Source organism: Clupea harengus, chromosome 26 (assembly GCF_900700415.2).
Source record: "Clupea harengus chromosome 26, Ch_v2.0.2, whole genome shotgun sequence".
NCBI lineage: Eukaryota > Metazoa > Chordata > Actinopteri > Clupeiformes > Clupeidae > Clupea > Clupea harengus.
The window spans coordinates 7,699,175-7,718,100 of NC_045177.1; the positions used below are offsets into that span (position 1 = coordinate 7,699,175).

Below are 18,926 nucleotides of genomic sequence, written 5' to 3' on the forward strand. Positions count from 1 at the left end.
AGATTGATGTCAGATTAAATACAGTAGCTATGACAACAGGGCTAGGCCTGCATTTACTGAGGAAGTTTAAAAAGGTACAAAGTCCCATCCTGGGTAAACAGACTGAACAGATGAAAGTCACCCTTTGTGGAGTGTGGATGGGAGACAGAGCGTCAAGGTCAGTCATGGGGAACTCCAGGCCTCTCCGTCGCAGGTCGTCATACACGCACACCACCCCGGACAGGGACGGAGCGTTCCGGAAAGCATCAGCCCATGACTGAGTCAAAAGACAAATATGGATATGAGGGTATTGGACATCAATAAGGAGCTGGGAGCAATTCAAAGGAATTAAGTCTGAAGGACAACTTTTGGTATTTGCACACCTATGAAGCAGTCCCAGTTTTTAAACATATTGCACGTGCATTTCAATTCGCCAAGTTCGTTGTAAAGTTTAAATAAACTGTCGTGTTGTGACAGAGTTGCAAATGAGCAAAACTGACGGAAGTAGAGAGAAGCAACATGATCCATTTGCCTGAAATAGCTTTTTCTCTGGTAGAGGGAAGAATGAATTAAAATAAATACCAGCAAATTCTGGAAGCAAACATCACACAGTCTATAAAAAAAGCTGAAGATAAAAAGAGGATAGCTTCTATAACAGGATAATGATCCTAAACACACCTCGAAATCCACAATAGAGTAGACTACCTCAAGAGGTGCAAGCTGAAGGTTTTGTCATGGCCCTCACAGTCCCCTAACATAAAACATCATCAAAAATCTGTGGATAGACCTCAAAAGAGCAGTGCATGCAAGATGGCCCAAGAATCTCACTGAAAAAGAAGTCTTTTGGAAAGGAAGAATGGGCAAAAATCCCCCAAACAAGAGTTGAAAGACTGAAAGACGCTACAAAAAGCATTTACAAGCTGTGATACTTGCCAAGAGTGTTACTAAGTACTGACCATGCACACACTTATGCTTTGGGCCCTTTTCCTTTTTTGTTATTTTGAAACTGTGCAAGATGGAAATAAAAAAGTAATCTTGCTTGTATAAGATTACATAAATGTTTAATCTTTACCTTTTTGGAAGTCAGGACATCTTTTACTCGCTTAGCAATTCACAGTAACAAAAATTTTGACCAGGGGTGCCCATACTTTTGCATGCCATTGTATGTATTTTTTTTTATTAATTTGTCCAAGAATGATCTTGTGTTACTATTGATTGAGATTGAGTGATATTATCTTCTTGTGAAAGGATGCCCTCAGTACCTCAACTAATTGTATGCTGTGTGGTTAAAAGCAGTTAGTCAAGGGGAAAAACCGGTATCAAGTTCTGTTATTTCCTCCCTTAACCTTTTCTTTCCTCACACAGACAGAGTCAGTGTAACTGCTATTAGTGTAGCACTATAAAAAGATCAGACACTAGGCAACAGTAGATGTATCCATTATTAAGGTATCCCATGCTACTCCTGCCCAATGGAAGTACGTTTGCAACTGTGGCTGGAGATATCTGGATCGCCGTGGTTTAAAAGAACAACTGACAGGCAGCAGAGTCCATCTTGTAGATACACCCTCAGTTCAATAGGACTCTCTATAAGTACGTATGGACTCCATCTTGTAGATACACCCTCAGTTCAATAGGACTCTTTAAAGGTATGGACTCCATCTTGTAGATACACCCTCAGTTCAAAAGGACTCTCTATAGGTATGGACTCCTGGACTGGAGCTCTCTAATCCAGAGACATATTTGAGTGCATCAAGTGCGTCTACAGACAAACTGTTGCTGGTAATCATTTTGAACACAGACCTGAATGAGGCTCAGCACCCGGTCATGTAACACTGCAGGCGGGTTGTTTTTGGGGAGGATGGTTCGGACCAGCACTCCCTCCGTAAACTCCCTTGTGCATACATGGACATGGAATCTGTGGCCACAGTTCTTCACACACGTCTCCAGCACCTGTAACCCAAAGGCCCACGTGATTAAACTCCATCTGGAGTAGATAAGAACACAGATGACACAGTGGCAGAGGTCAGTCATAAGAAGATAAATTGTGCTTATGGTTTCTCAAAAAAAAAACCTCAAGGTTCTCCACCGTTTACTTTTCAAACAAAAGAACCTTTTCAAGTTGATTGATTGTGCAAATGAGCTTTGAAGTAGAACTTCAAGGTTCTGCTGTGAGAAAAAAAGATGAAGAACGCTTCCTTTCCAAGAGTGCAGGAGCCGCAGAGTGGTAAACCCCAGGTCTGCCCACACATGTGAGAAGAGACTAGGCCAAAACAACAAGCTTTCTGCTGCACAGACAGGAGCGTGGGAGTGCACACTTACAGTAAGCGCCAGCATGACCTCTCGGAAGTTCTTGTTCCCCACCACTCTCTTCTTGATGGCCTTCATAGCATCTTTGGGTCTGTATATTAAAACAAAAAAGCAGAGAGCACCATTTTTTTTAGAACCTATTGGAGTTCAGTTCACTGGACCCAGTTCCTCTCTTCCTTACACTTCAGTGGCTGGTTAAGTTGAAGAGAGATGATACACACACACAATCTAGTTAATAAGTGTCTAATCAGTCAACCATATTGCTTTTCTCTGTCTGGGAGCCAGGGCTGACTGGAGTGAGCAATGGAGAGAAGCTATTTTAGGTGACAACATTCAATCGGACAGAAACAGATGACCATAAAAAACTATTGCAAAGGACATCTTTAATCTTCACCATTCAATTGGGACAGAAATTGATGCAAAGATCATTAGCTGAATGAGAGAAAGAGAGAGAGAGAGAGAGAGAGAGTTACGCACCCATCCTCTGTCTCGTTGATGATGTCACAGATCTCGATGTTGAGGCCCCAGTCTTCAGACTGCAGAGTGGGGCTGGTGGCTCGTTCTGACAAGGGGGACATGACAGTTCAGGAGCGCACTTACATTCACCGATCTCCATGATGGAACATCACAGTAGAAATGAGTACAGCAATGACTTTTCCTTAGGAGCTATTTCATGAATGTAGGCTCTGTGTATGCTATTATTTCAATGCTATTTACTAGTGCTGTTTTTTTTTTCAGACTGAAGTTTGTAGTAATGGATATTTAAATGTAAAAATCACAGAATGAATGCAGAATCAACACAAAGGAAATATATTTAAATTCAAACACTATTGCTTAATAGCATCTTTTTTAACTTTGAACACAGATTCTCTCATCAAAATGGTTCTGCTTCAAAGGCACATTTGTTATAGGTGTGGCATGTTAAGTGTAAAGGGACTGAGATGAAGACGCGGAGAAGCAGAGAGGAGAGACAGACTTTTGGGGAGGGAGGTACTTTGAAGGAAGCTAGCAACAGATGTAAGTTGAAGTGTTCAAAAGAAAAGTTAACAAGCACTACTATTTACACCTAGTAAAAAACAAACCTCAATATAATTTACATAATGAGGTATATAATATAAGTATATGACAAGCTGGATATAAAGCAAAAGATTTAAATGTACAAGTATTTCTTTTGAAATGATTACCAGAGGAATTGAAAGTCAACATGATCAGTTGAGGGATGCTCCCTTCAAGAGCTGAGAAATTCTACGGAGAACTGAGAGAACCACTTGAGCTCCTGACATTTCCTCAAGGGAGGGAACTCACAGTCTCTCCCCTTGTGATCCATACCTCAGAACCTCATGAGGTCCTCCCTGGCCTCTGTGCTAAGTGCTTATAATTCCCTAAATCCCCCTACACACACACACACACACACACACACACACACTACTTCATGTGACTGTCAGCTGCTTTTGCACACATTGGCTCAGAGGTGGATGAAGCATTTCTGACACAACAGTGAAAGAGAGGGAGGATGTGAAAGAGTTGGATGACGCCGGAGGTGACCGCACACTGGGTGATGTCACCATGCACATTTGTCAGCAGGCATCGAAAGCGCTAACCTTTTGGTTTGTGCTCTAAAGTAAAAGTGGCCAAACGGTGGTGCCATAATTTGCCAGGTCATTCAACCAGGTCGGGACGGCTGCGTCCGCATGACCCCGTTATTTGAGCTTGAACTGAATCCTGACACTGTATCTGTTCAGACAGAGAGATGTCTACGACCGTTGTTATAGGCCAGATACTTTATGTCATGCATGTCAATAAGACCAGATCCAAGTAAGAACATCACAGCGCAGTGCACCTTAAACGGATTAATTAGATTACTATAATGATTTAGTGACCCCTTTAACGAGGTAGTAACCTAAAGAAAATGAAAGCAAAAACTCTTAAATGGTCAAAAACGAAGTGAATGTTCAATAGGACGATAACTGAACGGTAACTTCAGCCCCTTATTACAAAAGTTGTCACTTTTGGAAGAGCCCGCCCCACATTCTGTTGCATGGCTGATTCGACAAAGAGGTTGTCATTTATCAGAACATTACCAATCACACGCCATATGCGCTTGTGTGCACACACCTATCGCCCAGCATTTGCCATTTGACACGTCGATCAAAGACTGAACTTTACTGTGCATTTCGGCGATTGTGCAGTGCAATAAATATATAACAATAAAAATAACATGTCGTTCATATTGTCAAATTGCACTCTCCTGTTTTTGTCACAGTGTGGGCCATTTACTCTGTGAGAAGAACAGGAATCACCAGAGCGTTGGTCTAAATATTTCAAACAGCTTTGTAGTTGTCTTCGATGCAGAAGTCAGTGTAAATTGGCGTAATTTAAAGGGGAGGGGAAACATTTTAAAGCAATCATCAAATGTCCTGACACTTACGAATTCGTTGTCCGACGGGAGAAGAGAATGGGCTACCGACGAGAAAATCCATTTTCTGTAATGGTCCAGCCAAAGTTATCCCTTTGATGCTACCACCTACTCCTTCGATTTCCGTTCTATCGCTGGGCAGCGCGCAAAAAACACTGACTGAACTGTGGACGCGCGATCACGTGAAAGTAGCATGTGGGCCAGGAAATAGCCCGATAAGGTAATTTATTTATGATAAGAAGACCTGGCAGCATATACAAGAGAATTAGTCCAAAACACTCGCAAGCAACTTGCCTGGAATGTTCAAACACTGAATGTGTATTTACGGAAGTTGACGCAGGCCTACAATTCAAACGTTTTTCCAAAGAGCTTCCAGTCACTAAATAAAGAGTTATTTAAATAATTTATGGAAGTATTTACAAGCCTGTTTAAGGAGCAGCATAGGGTAACTTACGTGCAGTGATGAGAGACTACTTTGAAGATGTTGTCAGATTATACAAAAAATCAAGAAACTTTTATATTTCAAACGTTATTTTATTGGACACAAACATTCAAGCGAAGTGGTGTAATCCACTGTAACAATTTACACAAATTATGTGCACTTTAGAAAAACAATACAAAAAAGACTGACAGCTGCAACCAATGTGTTGGTTTGTTTGTCAATCTAATGGATGGGTGAATACACTCCAAGAGAGCATTTCCTCTCATGAGTATTCAGCCACTTTCAAACAGCAATGGTAAAGTGTGTACAGTTGGTTGAAGAATCCACACAAAAGTGGAAATAGCACCTTTCAGCTATACAGATGTAACAATTACCATGGCTTACACTGCCAGTAACTATCACTTGTAAAACTCAATAACTTACAAAAAAAGTTGACTTTCAGGATAGTAAGCTGCAGAGTACCTAGAAGCAATACACATTGAACAGCAATGCACAGATAAAGACTTTAAGCTTAAAACTCTGCAAACATATAACTTTTTTTTTGTAACCCCAGGCCATATTTACTTCGGTATTTCTATACAGGCTTCGCGTTCCTTACATCCCCTCAGTTGTGCTGAGGACGGAGGGCAGAAATGTTGTTGACACAGCGCTAGTGCGCTACTCTGCATTTTAGCAGTTGACAGCTCCTGCTGTTTCAAAAAGGAGAGCTGGTTTCATTTGCGGCTCTTATAAAAAAATCTCTCAACACTAGGCTACCGAAACCATTGAGAGCACTCTCAAGCGGTGGGGAAAGAACCACGTGTTGCTCTTTTGTCAAAAAAAGTGGTTGTCCTGTTTGTCAAGTCGCTAACACCGTCTCTCTCTCAAAAAAGAAAAAGGAAGGGGGATGTTGGAAGAGCAGATTCCAGAGGCTAGCCGTCTGGGATTGCGGGGCGGTTTAGAAGGGCACGGGGCCGTAGTAGGCTGTGTAGGCGGCAACGATGCCGGTTGTCTCGGCCATGTGGTCGCATGCCAGGTTGACCTCGCACACTTCCCTCAGACTGTAACACAGAAAAGAGATACAAAGTTAGTTAGTTTTACATTCACATGTTTTAACATTTAATTAATCACAGAATACTACTCCACACAAACCATTGATGAATGTAGTAAATTACTAGTCTCTTGTCACAGTCAGGCTTGTAGTCTTGACACTTCATGATATAATACACATGTCTTAGTCTAACCCGTGTCTAACCTACAGACATATAAACATCAAGGCTGTAATTTACATTCCCCCGCTTCTCTAGGCATCACTGCAAGGCCTCCTCCTAACCACATGCCCTGTGGCAAATAATGTACATGTATAGCTCACGCCATTGCTGCTTTAACTTGGAGGTATGGGTGTCTGCTGCAATTACCCATGCATGTATTTACATGGGACTGGTAGTCTTACTGTGCAGCAGGAAGTGTGTCTGACAGCTCTAAGAAGGCAGAGGCGTGAGCGTAGCGAAGGATAGATGGTGGACGGGTGTTTACCTCTCCAGCTGAAGAAGAGAGAGGTCGGCTGCTGGCGTGTCTCCTCCCCTGTACGTCCTGAGGAGGCCAGTGGCCACCTCCCTATTCACAATCACCTCGTGGGCCAGGGCTGTGGCTGCATCAATGGCAGCATCTGTGGCTGCATCGATGGCCACATCTATGGCCACATCTATGGCTGCATCTGTAGCTGCATCTATGGCCACATCTATGGAGAATGGGTTGGAAAGGGAGAGGATTCAGCATCATGCGCATCTGTCTAAGAGTCAGTTGTACGCCTCTAATAGTAGCATTATTAGCCACTGATCGCTAATTAACTAAGAGAAGTGTACTCATGAGTAATGGCAAACAATGGTACATTCCTTCTGGGCGTATATTTGGAGGAGCACCCATAGAGATGTGGTAGCATGGCTTACCCTCAGTGGACTCGGAGGAAGAGGAGGAGGAAGACGAGGAAGAGGAGGAAGCTGAGGAATCGGAGGCAGAGGAGTCCGAAGCGGAGGAGTCGGAGGCCGAGGAGTCGGAAGCGGAGGAGTCGGACTCGGAGGAAGAGGAAGAGGAAGAGGCTGATGATGAAGCTGAGTCGGAGGGGGACGAGAGGTCGGGTGCGGCAGTTGCAGCTACGTCAGGGTCAGAGGAAGCCTCCATGGTCATGTCTGTTCAATCCAAAGAAACATTTAGTCAGGCAGCAAAGACAACGCTCAGATGTCCATGTTACAGTAAACCCCAAGATCCTCTGTCTACCCCGGTTCTCATGTAACAGGTGGAGAGGATGGAAGCTGAGGGAAAGCTTACCTTGGTTGGACAGACAGACGGACAGCACAGCGCAGATGGTGAGGATGGCAAAAGTCTTCATGGTTCTCGTTGTTGTTGTTTTTCTGTCTTTCTCTTCGGCTGAAAGAATAAGTCAAGCAGTTGTGGCCTTTCTCTCTTGGCTGGAGGACTTGTTGTTGCTTGCTCTTCGGCTCTTTTGCTTTCGATGTCTTTGCCTCGTCCCTTCCGAGGTCTTTATAGTGTTTTGGAGCCCCAACTGAAACCATTGATCCCGATTGTGATTGGTCCGGGGAACAGCGTGACACCCTTCTTTTGCGCTGGCCAAACACACAAACACCCACACACCGACTCCCAGACAAGCACGCACACATGCGCATTCAGAAACACACCCACAGAATTGGACAGACACACAGACAGACAGACACACACACATACACAATATATAATTTTCTGAGGGAAAAAAAGAATGAGACATTTTCTGAAGGAAAAGAAAAAATGAGTGAGTTGGAATGAATGCACTGTGATATACTGAGGGTTATTTAAACTTACTCTTGCATCCATTTATATATATGTATATACATATATAAGAATGCAAACATAGCATTCAGCAGCATCAAACGGCATCAGACATTCCAAACTTGCTTGCCATAATTTTGCAAATAGACTTTAATTTGAATTCAGCACCAGTCTGATTGACGTTTAGAGTTGCATAAACTGTCTGTGATGATGGGCCTGACTAAATGACTGCCAAACACACCTGAACATGTACAGGTGATGTGAAGGCTAAGTATGACCATATCTGACACAACTGTTTGCTCACTGTGGTTGTAATAATTCCAAACACAATTCTGAAAGTAGAAGGGTTTTTGTCCTTCCTTCCCTGTGGCAAGTATCAAGTATCCTAAATTTCCCTCGGGATTAATAAAATATCCATCTATCTATCTACCTATCTATCTATCAGCCTTTATCTCCACAAAAAAACAATCACAACATTTTTAAAAGAAACACACTGTAAGTGAATCAGCATAGACTGCTTCCATAGACAGTACATACACATGGTTCTGGTTCTGGTTCTTCCATAGACAGTACATACACATGGTTCTGGCTCTGCATATCCCTAGAAACACAAGACTTCAAGCAAATCATCTGGGCATGAGCACTTACACCTTAACGGCGTACATTTAAAGTTGTGTGCATTTTTGTAGACATACTAGAATAGCTCATTTAGACAAAATACCCCTGACTGAAAATCATATCCTTGCAAGCCAATAGTTTCCCATGTAGTTTCACATAGTTTCTCAAGTCATATGTTTGTTTGAAAGAAAGCTGTGTAACAATGTAGGCAATATGTCAAATTTTGTAAAAGTAGACATTTTTCAAAATCAGAATAAAAACGTATTAATTGATTAACCAATTAACATAGGGACAATGTTAGGGACAATATTAATATTCTGCAAATTCCCTTTTGGAATCAATAAGTAACAGCATACTGATTTTAAGGTCATGATCAGGACATGCAGATGGGTTCATCTGAAAAGTTTTTTTCTTTGAGTGATTCTTGCAAAAAAGGCAGTGTGATTAAATACATTGGATTGCACAGGGGTACTGTGGTACCAAGAGATGAATGTATTTTAATTTGTTGAAGAAAAATGTTGCTGTCAGGTCTTGATGTCAAATCCTTTTTTAATTAAATGTACTTTACAAATAATGGACCTACATTTATACTCATAATTCAAATAAATCCATACTGCTTCTCTGTAATGAAAGAGGTATTTATTATACAGCTCTTTTCCTTGTGAGCATTAAGTTCTGTATGCTCTGGATCAGTCTCTACATGTGAACCTAAACGTTATATGTCTGTATAATTATCACAGGGTATCACAGATAAAACCATCTGGTATAGCACTATACCACAGGACATGATCAGAGGCCCATACATACCCACTGTATTGCTTAATATAGCAGACTACCATTCCCACACTCTTTAATATGAATGTCAGTGTTGTGACATTTTCAGAAGTTGTCGATTGACAAGGTCCTTACAAGTCAAAACCAAACATCCGCTTACCAGGGCCTGCAAAAAAAAAAGGGAAGCCAATATTTTACCAGCCCCAGCATTTGGCCCCCTTTCATTTTCCCTTAATGCACCATAAACACGGCCTGCTCCAGGCGCTATGTAGGTCACAGACATAATCATCATTCCTTCGCTAAGTGACACATCATCTGTGATTGGATTCCTCTGGAGTCGCCCCAGCGGTGCAATGCCATGCCATGCCATGCCAGCCTTTCAAAAAGTGCTCACACCCTCCTGCCACCCCCGCTAACCCCAAACCGCCGCTCGCGAGACCACACGCCTCTAATCGCATGGGCCGGGAGCGGCCGCGAGCCTCGTTATGTGACGGAGCCTAATCAGAGGTTTACCTCGGCCTCCGCCGAGCCGCAGCCGTTCCTTATAGAAACAGAGGCAGTGCCAGCGAGGCCCGGGCTGCCTCTCTCGTGCCAAGGTTATGGCAGGAATCCAGCAAGCTTGAAGCATCCATGTGCGTTGCATAAGTGTGTTTTTGTTCCAGCGTACACACTCTGGGCTCTGATATGGTTTTACATATAGCATATCTGAGATCTGATATGGTTTTATATATAGCATCTCTGCAATTGTCATTTGTATGTTGGCACTTACAAGACAAATAGACAAGCAGGAAGATGTTTAAGATTCAGGGAAAGTTTGGAGGTTCTCTAAGTTCCCCCCCCACACACACACACACACTTGGGAAATCCTTTGTCTTTCAAAGGCTGAGGGCTGCTGTTCGCAGTAAGCTGACCCTTGTGTCTGTGTGTTATTCTCGGTGAAATGGATTTGTCTTGGCCTGGTCAGTGTGTAATTTCAGTGTCTGGTTCGCTGTCGGTTTGGTGTGTGTTGGTCTTCTTCAGTGTTGGGGTGAGAGTGAAAATGTGGCCTTTGACCTACACTGTACTGTACGGAAGACTCAGTATTCATTACAGTTAGCATTGGACTTATATTTTTATTTCATGGTTTTTCAAAGAGGCATCGGGGGCAGCTACGTATATCTGAGACAGGGACTTCAGAATTCAATAAGTACAATCACCTTTTGTATTTTTTGGGCCCTGGCTAGCTAGCTTGCTAGTTTTACACAAATATATAACATTCCAATGTCAATGTGTAGCATGTCAGTCTGTTTTTGACATCATTTTGACAACTGCATTTTAAATGGTAAAAACTGCCATACTGACATGACCAAAAGCAAGCCTAGCTGGAGGTCTGGTGAGGGCATCTGGTTAGCTGGTCTACCACAGCAGTGAAAATAACTCAACACCACCTCAGTCTGAAAGGCTGTAACTTACATTTTGGTTAAGAATTTCTCAGGCCTTCCTGAATCAAATGCGTTCAAACAGGCCTGCCTGCAGTTCTTGCTGATGAAAACAGACATTTTTATGTTTTTGTTCAAATGTAATCAGTTGACCAATCAGTAAACACATAGTATGGCCTGCCAATCAAACACAAGGTATTTGAAAACAAACCACCACCTTCTTACACATCCTCCACCAAAAGAGCAGCCATTTACAGAGAATTGATTCCTGTTCCTGATCCTTAATATGGTTGTGTATTGTGTTCTTTGTATCAGGTGTTTTTCATTGGTACTAACTACTAAGAATCTTCTTAATTAAAGGGCTGACATTAGCCATGGGGTCAATTCAGTTACCAGCGGCCTCCCATGTGACCCTCGTCACTCACCCCCGTGACTCGTGTCCTTATTCCTAGCGCATAGCATGCAGCATTTCAGGTGACTGAAAATGTGTTTTGTTGTGTATTGTTGTGTTTACAGAGGTTTATTTGTTTCTTTTAGCTACACAAGCACCTAGTAGCTACATTGGCTTGGATCAGCATCTGTATGTAGCTTGTTTCAGAAAGATACCTGTGTGTTTGCCTAGCAGAGCTTTGTGGGATACTGTGGAGGGTTCACTGACTGTAGGCAATGAAAGGAAGAAACTGTATCAATGACCTTGAAGGCCCCGGAGTCTTATTAGAGCCCTATGATGTAGATTTATAAGGCATCTTTGTGTAGGTACCCTGTGAAGGTAGTTTATAACATCCTCTAGATCATTCGGATGGTGATGTGTAGGGGAGCGGGTTCAGCAGGGAGATATGGACCAAGCACTGTCACATCTGGACAGCATATACAGACCCTGTGAGGTCAAATCTGGAGCTCAGACGGACCATTTAGAGTAGGCCCTTTCATTTCATTTAATTTAATTTCTTTTAATTTCTTTTCATTTCTTTTATTTCCTATATTTGTCTTTCTAATGGAAGTGTAATTGGATTTCAGGTAGACAGTGGCAAGTGCTGATGGGCAGAATGAGTGCAGTCAGGTTACAGTGAAGGTAAGGCCTCAGTGCAGCAGTGAACATCTTTGGAGTTGGTGACCTTGACCAACTGCCCTTAGAACACCCGCGCAGGACCCACAAGGAGAGGCAGACACAACAAAGGGACGGAGAGAGAGAGAGAGAGAGAGAGAGAGAGAGAGAGGGAGAGAGAGATGGGTAGAGGGGGAGAGGGAGAGAGCGAGAGAGTTCAACCAGAGCATGGTCCCACATGTGTAGAAGTTTTACTGCCTTCGGCTCTCCAGACACCACAAACTAATCCTGCCATTAAACTGACGGTTGCTGAGGCCGTGCCTCTGTGGTCTTCATGTGTGTGTCTGGCCTATGTGCATCCATGAGTTGAGCAACATAACTATATATGTAGGCCTGGTTGTGTTTGTGTGTGTGTGTATGTGTGTGCGTGTGCTTGTGTGTGTGTGTGTGTGTGTGTGTGTGTGTGTGTGTGTGTGTGTGTGTGTGTGTGTGTGTGTGTGTGTGTGTGTGTGTGTGTGTGTGTGTGTGTGTGTGTGTGTGTGTGTGTGTGTGTGTGTGTGTGTGTGTGTGTGTGTGTGTGTGTGTGTCTGGCCTATGTGCATCCATGAGTTGAGCAACATAACTATATATGTAGGCCTGGTTGTGTGTGTGTGTGTGTGTGTGTGCTTGTGTGTGTGTGTGTGTGTGTGTGTGTGTGTGTGTGTGTGTGTGTGTGTCTGGCCTATGTGCATCCATGAGTTGAGCAACATAACTATATATGTAGGCCTGGTTGTGTGTGTGTGTGTGTGTGTGTGTGTGTGTGTGTGTGTGTGTGTGTGTGTCTGGCCTATGTGCATCCATGAGTTGAGCAACATAACTATATATGTAGGCCTGGTTGTGTGTGTGTGTGTGTGTGTGTGTGTGTGTGTGTGTGTGTGTGTGTGTGTGTGTGTGTGTGTGTGTGTGTGTGTGTGTGTGTGTTTCAGCCCCCACAGTGCTTTTGGGCATGCTGTACATATAATTACCGTGGCTGTCTGTTTTTAGTGAAATGTTTTCTAACAGATCTGGGTCCAAACCCCTCTTCTTTCCTTGTCTTACTCCCTCCCTCTCTCCCTCTCTCTCTCTCTCTCTTTTCCCTCCTCCTGCATGTCCTCCCACTCCTTCCGTCCATGTTGCCCTCACCGCCACCCCGCTCCAAAACAGTGTCATATCTGTGCCACAAACAAAAATGTTCCCGTTACCACACTCAGGAATGTCTTTCGAAGAACTGGAGTGACATCTGGCTCGTGCTCTCCTCCTCTCCTCCTCTCCTCCCTGTCTCTTCCTTTTCTGCTATCTTTCCCTTTCCTTATCTCTGCTTCTTTCTCTCTCTTTCTCTCTCTTTCCTTATCTGTGCTTCTTTCTCTCTCTCTTTCTTTCTCTCTCTTTCTCTCTCCTCGTGTCTTTTCCTACTTCCAGTCCTCGTTCCATCGTGTTTTACATCCCTACTGACATAAGCGCTATCCAATCTTTTCCTGCCTTGTGGTATTTATTGCTGTTCTCTCGTTTTAATTACTCTCATAAACCAAGTCAATTTTAAAAGACTTTCACTCACATAACCAGAGGCTACCATGGGGTATTATTTTCATTTTGGCACCGCAATTATCAAATATTTGGAGTTCTAGATATATTGCCAATGTCAATGCAGACGGGAGCTTTTAAGTGATTCCATCTTATAAACTTTGACATTTATTCAAATCCATTTAGGTCGCGCCATACCATACGCCAGAACATGTTTTAGCTTTGTGTGCTGTCTCGTTTTTTATTTAACAGATACAAATAGTTTTTTCATTCGCTGACTTTTTCCATAGATTGTTTCTTTTTGAAACTTGTGAAATGACTTTAACCACGGCACCCGATCTGTACAGACACACACACACACTTACACACACACACACACACACACACACTTACACACACACGTACAGAGTTTATGCTAAAATACATTCTTAAATTAAGCTTGTGCCACATAAAAGTTCTTAATTAGTCTGTTGCTTTAAACTTTATGTTTACGTCCAGACAGAAAGTGTTTTGCACCCCCCCCAACCCCCGACCCCCCCAACCCCCCCCCCCATTTCTCTCTCTCTCTCTCTATACCATTGCTGATCAAATGACAAGCCGCAGCTTACGAGACAACATCCCACCGCCATCATCTTCCTCACCATTTACTGTCTGTTGTGGGGGCCTTTGTCTGAAAATGTTGTCCTTAAGTTGATTACAGTACATGCCCACAAACACGCGTGCTGGGATGCCGTAGGCCTCCAGTCACTCAACATACAAACATCACCCATTCTGTCTAGCTGTGCAGTGCCAGCCTGCGTTTCCCTGACTCTGTTTCCTCTTGGCTAACAAACCCTGCTAATTACACATAATTCTAGTCTCGGCCTCAGAAAATCCCTCCTGATGTTTTTCCCAAGGGCCTTTTTTTTTTTTAAACAGATTTCGTCTAAACCTGTTGAGCCTAGTTGTTTTTTATTGTGTTTATGTATTTTTACTGCGTAGGTTTTATATACAGTGTACGTGATTGTCGAGCCTGTCTGCTTTTTATATATCCCTTCATTCCAGACTCATTTTTTCATCACTCGATTTCTATTCGGGGACCTCCTTTGCCTTTTCCTCCATGGCATTCCTCCATAGGCCAGGCTTGTCTGTCTACCGCGTTCCGTGTAAATCTCGCTCTGTCTGACAGCTTGTGGTGGAAAAGATCAGATCAGTTTTACTCCGAGCGCTGCGCTCCGGCCTCTGACCCGGGGCCAAACCCCATGGCCACAGGCGGCCCAGTCTAAGTGTCCAGATCAACACAGGAAATACAAACATTTAGACTCGCTGCACTGCAAACATAACCGGCGCATTTCCAGTGATTGATCACTGGAGCATGTGAAACTCACGGAGCATGCTTTAGAGCAGACGCTGGCTGCGTGGTGTAGACAAAAACAGGGATTTAAGAATTGGAAGCGCATTACCGTTATGTTTTCACAGTAAAAAGGTTTTTATTCAGATTAGACAGTATTCTCAGAGCTCGGTTTTAGCTTCGGGTTCGCCCGCTTCTTTTGTTTCCTGTAAAAACAGAAGAGTAGAACAGAAGAGATGCAACATGGTGGTTGTGTTACAGTTATTATAGAGATTCGTATTCAGACAGCATTTCACTGCATGATTGGTCAAACATTGCTTCAAGCGTGTCAGCGTGTCTAAAAACATCAACTGATTCACAGATCACTGAAGAGCAAGATCACCCCACCCTCTGACTCACACCAAACAACAACAGTCACACCTCAGTCACTTCATAAGAAAGGGTGACAACCTGCTCATGTATCTCTTGTGCATATAATTGTCTGATAGCCAATCACAACCTCTGTCTCATGCAGCTATTCACAGACAGAGGCCTATCAGGTTCCGCGTCTCACCTGGAGTTTTCCATCCAGGAAGGACTGGCAGAACGCACGCACGCCGTCTTTGGTGATCTTCCCCTTCGGCATGAGCCACTTCTTGTCCAGGTCGCTGTCGTAGAGGCCCACGCGCGGCAGGTCACGTGACACCAGGCCAAAGTATTCCAGGGAGCGGGCGTTACCTTTCACTGCCCCATTCACCAGGACGAAGAGGAACTGAGCAACCGAGTTGGAGAGAGAGAGAGAGCGAGCGAGAGACACAGAGAGAGAGAGAGAGAGAGAGAGAGAGAGAGAGAGAGAGACACGTAGAGAGAGTGTAATGTTGGACTTTTTCGGTGTAAAAAAGGGGAAGTTCAAAGCTGCTGCGATATGTCACAGTTTTCAGTTTGTTGCACACATGTACATTTTCAGTTTCTGCAACTATGGTGGAGACACACTCAATTGTGTGACTTCTAACTCACTGCATTTACTGAACGTTTCCAGTTCGAAAACAAAAATATGCAATGCAGTACAGACAGTGATAAACAAACACTTGTTTGACACAGTCCATGAGAGCACTGTAGCCTATCTAGCAGTTTCCTGTCTGGTGAATTATGTTTCGGCCATATATGGTAATTTCCAGCTAAATGAAGCGGAGATTATTGATGTTCCTCACTCAGTCACGCTCCCCAGTTCCCAGAGATGGTCTGACTCTGGTGCAGAGCTGGGCCGCATGTGGGCCAGAGTCAGACAGACGATCTCTGGCTTAGGAGACTTGGGGAAGAGTAGAGACATCACAGGCAGTGGTGCCATATGGCATTCTCACTGCACTTTTCATAATGGCTTTTCAGAAACACACTGGTTAGAGTGAGATCAATCAGCTTACAATGAGAGAACTGGCTTGGCTGAAGTTTAACTGACTATCTTTTGTGTGCCAACTCACTGTATTTGGAGCACTCTGAGTTGTTACGTACAAAACAATAGTTTATTGGTCAATGTAGCATGTGTTACTGCATGTCAGGCCAAAATTACGAGATTTCTAGAATGTTCTTAACCTCGGTTGTTTAACCAATAGAGCAGCGTTCTCCTAAGGAGATTTCTCTGACCCCCACCAGGCCCTCCCTCACCCTGGGCTAACCAAGAACCCAGGCCCTAAGCTCCTTAACACCAGCAGCTCACAAACCTTTCCACTGAAGTCTGGAGCCAAAGCCCCCAGCTTCTTCTGCAGCGCGGAGTAGTCAGAACTCCCCCTGTTGGCGAAGAGCAGGATATGCGTCTTCACCTGAGACTGAAACAGGCCCACGGCAGTCTGGGGGCGCAGAGAGAGAGGGAGGGAGAGGCACCAAAGAGGAGAACGCACACAGAGGTTACACTACAGTAGAAAAGAACACACATTAAGACAGATCTGACATAGAACATACGATCTAACATCTAACATTTGACATGTAAAGACACGTGTCAGTGGTAGAGTAACTGCTGTGGTTGCTTGTGGTTAGCTTGTGTTACATGACAAATGGTACAAGCTTTTTGTCTTATCTGTTTATGTTTGAGAGAAGGAAAGAGAGAGAGAGAGAGAGAGAGAGGAAATACTGTACCACTTGATTGTATTCTGTTAAATAGCGGATGTTATTCATTTTGATGAAGCGTGTCAATCCATCAGCATCCACTTTCTTTGCATCCGAAAGCCGCAGATTCTCTTGGGCCACATCCACCTGTACCTCACAGCAATATATAGAAAAGGACAGAGAACGACATACACATGGATGGATAGAGAGAGAGAGAGAGAGAGAGAGAGAAAGCGCAGAGGTTTAGTGAATTCTGGATGTTTTCCTAATTCAGCAGCTATGTAGTGTACAATCTATGTCATTTATATATCAGGGCGTGTAGAACAGATGCCTCAGATGTTGACCTTTCTGAAGATGGCGATGGTGTCTGACTCAATTCTGTAGTTGGTCCACACTTCCTTATCACTGCACACGGCCACTGGGATGGGCTTCACCTCTTTAGCGGCTTCCAAAAACTCCTTATAGCCATAGCTCTCCTCTCCCTGAGGAGAAAGACAGAGGCAGATCAAGACAGACAGACAGAGAGAGAGAGAGAGAGAGAGAGAGGGAGAGAAAAACGTGTAAAAGGGATTAGTTTCAGTCTTCTGCATTGTCCTAAGCAGAGGGCACACCAATCTAACCACGGGGCAAACCAAACCTAAACACACATATCTCTTTCTCTCTCTCTCTCTCTCTGTCTGGCTATTCCAGCCACCGTGTTTAGGTTCATGTTAGGTTGCTGCGCGGATTGTGTTTACAGTGACAGGCCAGTGCCAATCCCACAATGCCTCAGATGCAGCCGTCGCTCCCGTCCCGTCAACATCCTCCTCCTACGTAGGGCTTAAGTCTGACGGAACGGTTTGGCGTTGACGGTTAGCTGCCCTCCAGTCTGCCTGTGGCCACGGCATCGGAGGGGGAACTTCCTGGGCCAGATTTGCACCGGCGGCAAAAGTCGCTCGAAGAGGAGCAGTTGCGAGTGCCAGCGCGACACAACATGTCTGTGTCTGTCCGTTATTGTCACTCCACCCTAAGGACACTGCCCTATGCTGTGTGAAAAACGTGGGGAAACCCAGATTCGGAATGAATCTGGGTTTTCCCACGTTTTTCACACAGCATTGTGCAGCGTCCTCAGGGTGGAGTGACAATAACGGACAGACACAGACACAGACACAGACACAGACACAGACACAGACACAGACACAGACACAGACACAGACACAGACACAGACACAGACACAGACACAGACACAGACACAGACACAGACACAGACACAGACACAGACACAGACACAGACACAGACACCGCCGCAAACGCACTTTCACATGTGTCCTCATTTGACTCACACTCTCGCTTTCTCTCACATATTATTCTGACACTTTCTTTCTTAAAAATATTTGCCAGTCCCCCCTAAATCTCCTCTCAGAGGTATACCTTTGTGTAACTGTGTTTGTAGAGCCTTTGCTCTTTGTAGCCTTTTGTGTTATTGACTTTTTTTTCTTTTGCTAAGAACTTCCAAAGATTCCCTTTTTGACAGCTGTAGTTTCTTTGTTGAACCCTTAGAGGAAAGATTCCGTGTATATGCACTTTTGAACTTTTTCTCTTTCATGGATATAAACTAGACAACTTTTCAGTTGGAGTGTCGGACAAACACACACATCTACAGTCTGACCTCAAAGAAGCCGATCACGGCAACATCGTCTGAGTTGATGAAGGCTTCTGCTGCTGGGGTATCAGTCAGGCTTGGCAGGGCGCTGTCCGGTGGAGCTGAGGAACACGAGGAACCATTGTCAGTCATAATTGAACAACCTTCCACAGGTCACAGAAGTTGCTACTGCAAAGACTCAGAACAAATGAATCACTCTAAAAGTTTTGGTGTTGGTGGTGAAAGCATGTACCAGTTGGCTAGTTCATTTTTACTGCTGTTAGCTTGATGAACCCAACAGAATGGACTGCTACTGTCACATTCTGTCACGATCCATCAGATCAAAGCATACATGCCTCTTGTGTAGAAATCATTTCAGAAATCCTCAGAACCCACATGGCTTGACTGTGAAAAACACTTACCCTCCTCATCAGCAAGGATGGACACTATGAGTGAAGAAAGCACAACAACTAAAAATATCTTCATTTTGCCTCAGTAAGTAGTCTGTCGTCAGCCGACTGCCGTGTATCACGCTCTTTGAGTCTCGGTCAAGTG

General features: G+C 44.0%; 3 protein-coding genes across 5 annotated transcripts in view; all 3 read right to left on the reverse strand.

The window, feature by feature from the left end:
• LOC105910148 (target of Myb protein 1-like) overlaps positions 1 to 5,004 on the reverse strand; it is a 13,222-nt gene extending 8,218 nt beyond the window's left edge. Inside the window, exons 1-5 of one of the 3 annotated variants that reach the window (XM_031563966.2) lie at positions 4,715 to 5,004; positions 2,764 to 2,848; positions 2,299 to 2,377; positions 1,780 to 1,929; positions 122 to 256 (exon numbers count right to left, since the gene is read on the reverse strand). In XM_031563966.2, the coding sequence (XP_031419826.1) occupies positions 122 to 256; positions 1,780 to 1,929; positions 2,299 to 2,377; positions 2,764 to 2,848; positions 4,715 to 4,766 (501 nt within the window). In that variant the 5' untranslated portion in view covers positions 4,767 to 5,004. The remainder of the gene's footprint in view (positions 1 to 121; positions 257 to 1,779; positions 1,930 to 2,298; positions 2,378 to 2,763; positions 2,849 to 4,714) is intronic. The other 2 variants (XM_031563967.2, XM_031563968.2) reach the window with 2 other exon arrangements.
• A 211-nt stretch (positions 5,005 to 5,215) lies between these two features.
• Positions 5,216 to 7,561, reverse strand: bglapl (bone gamma-carboxyglutamate (gla) protein, like). The gene is made up of 4 exons (XM_042703841.1): positions 7,452 to 7,561; positions 7,073 to 7,312; positions 6,660 to 6,885; positions 5,216 to 6,184 (listed from the first exon to the last, which is right to left on the reverse strand). The coding sequence occupies exons 1-4, from the start codon at positions 7,510 to 7,512 to the stop codon at positions 6,082 to 6,084; spliced, it is 630 nt and encodes a 209-aa protein (XP_042559775.1). The 5' UTR covers positions 7,513 to 7,561; the 3' UTR covers positions 5,216 to 6,081.
• A 7,223-nt stretch (positions 7,562 to 14,784) lies between these two features.
• Positions 14,785 to 18,857, reverse strand: LOC105910145 (endoplasmic reticulum resident protein 27). The gene is made up of 7 exons (XM_012838832.2): positions 18,794 to 18,857; positions 18,399 to 18,493; positions 17,094 to 17,231; positions 16,780 to 16,896; positions 16,368 to 16,493; positions 15,224 to 15,421; positions 14,785 to 14,876 (listed from the first exon to the last, which is right to left on the reverse strand). The coding sequence occupies exons 1-7, from the start codon at positions 18,855 to 18,857 to the stop codon at positions 14,832 to 14,834; spliced, it is 783 nt and encodes a 260-aa protein (XP_012694286.2). The 3' UTR covers positions 14,785 to 14,831.
• Positions 18,858 to 18,926: the final 69 nt, after the last annotated feature.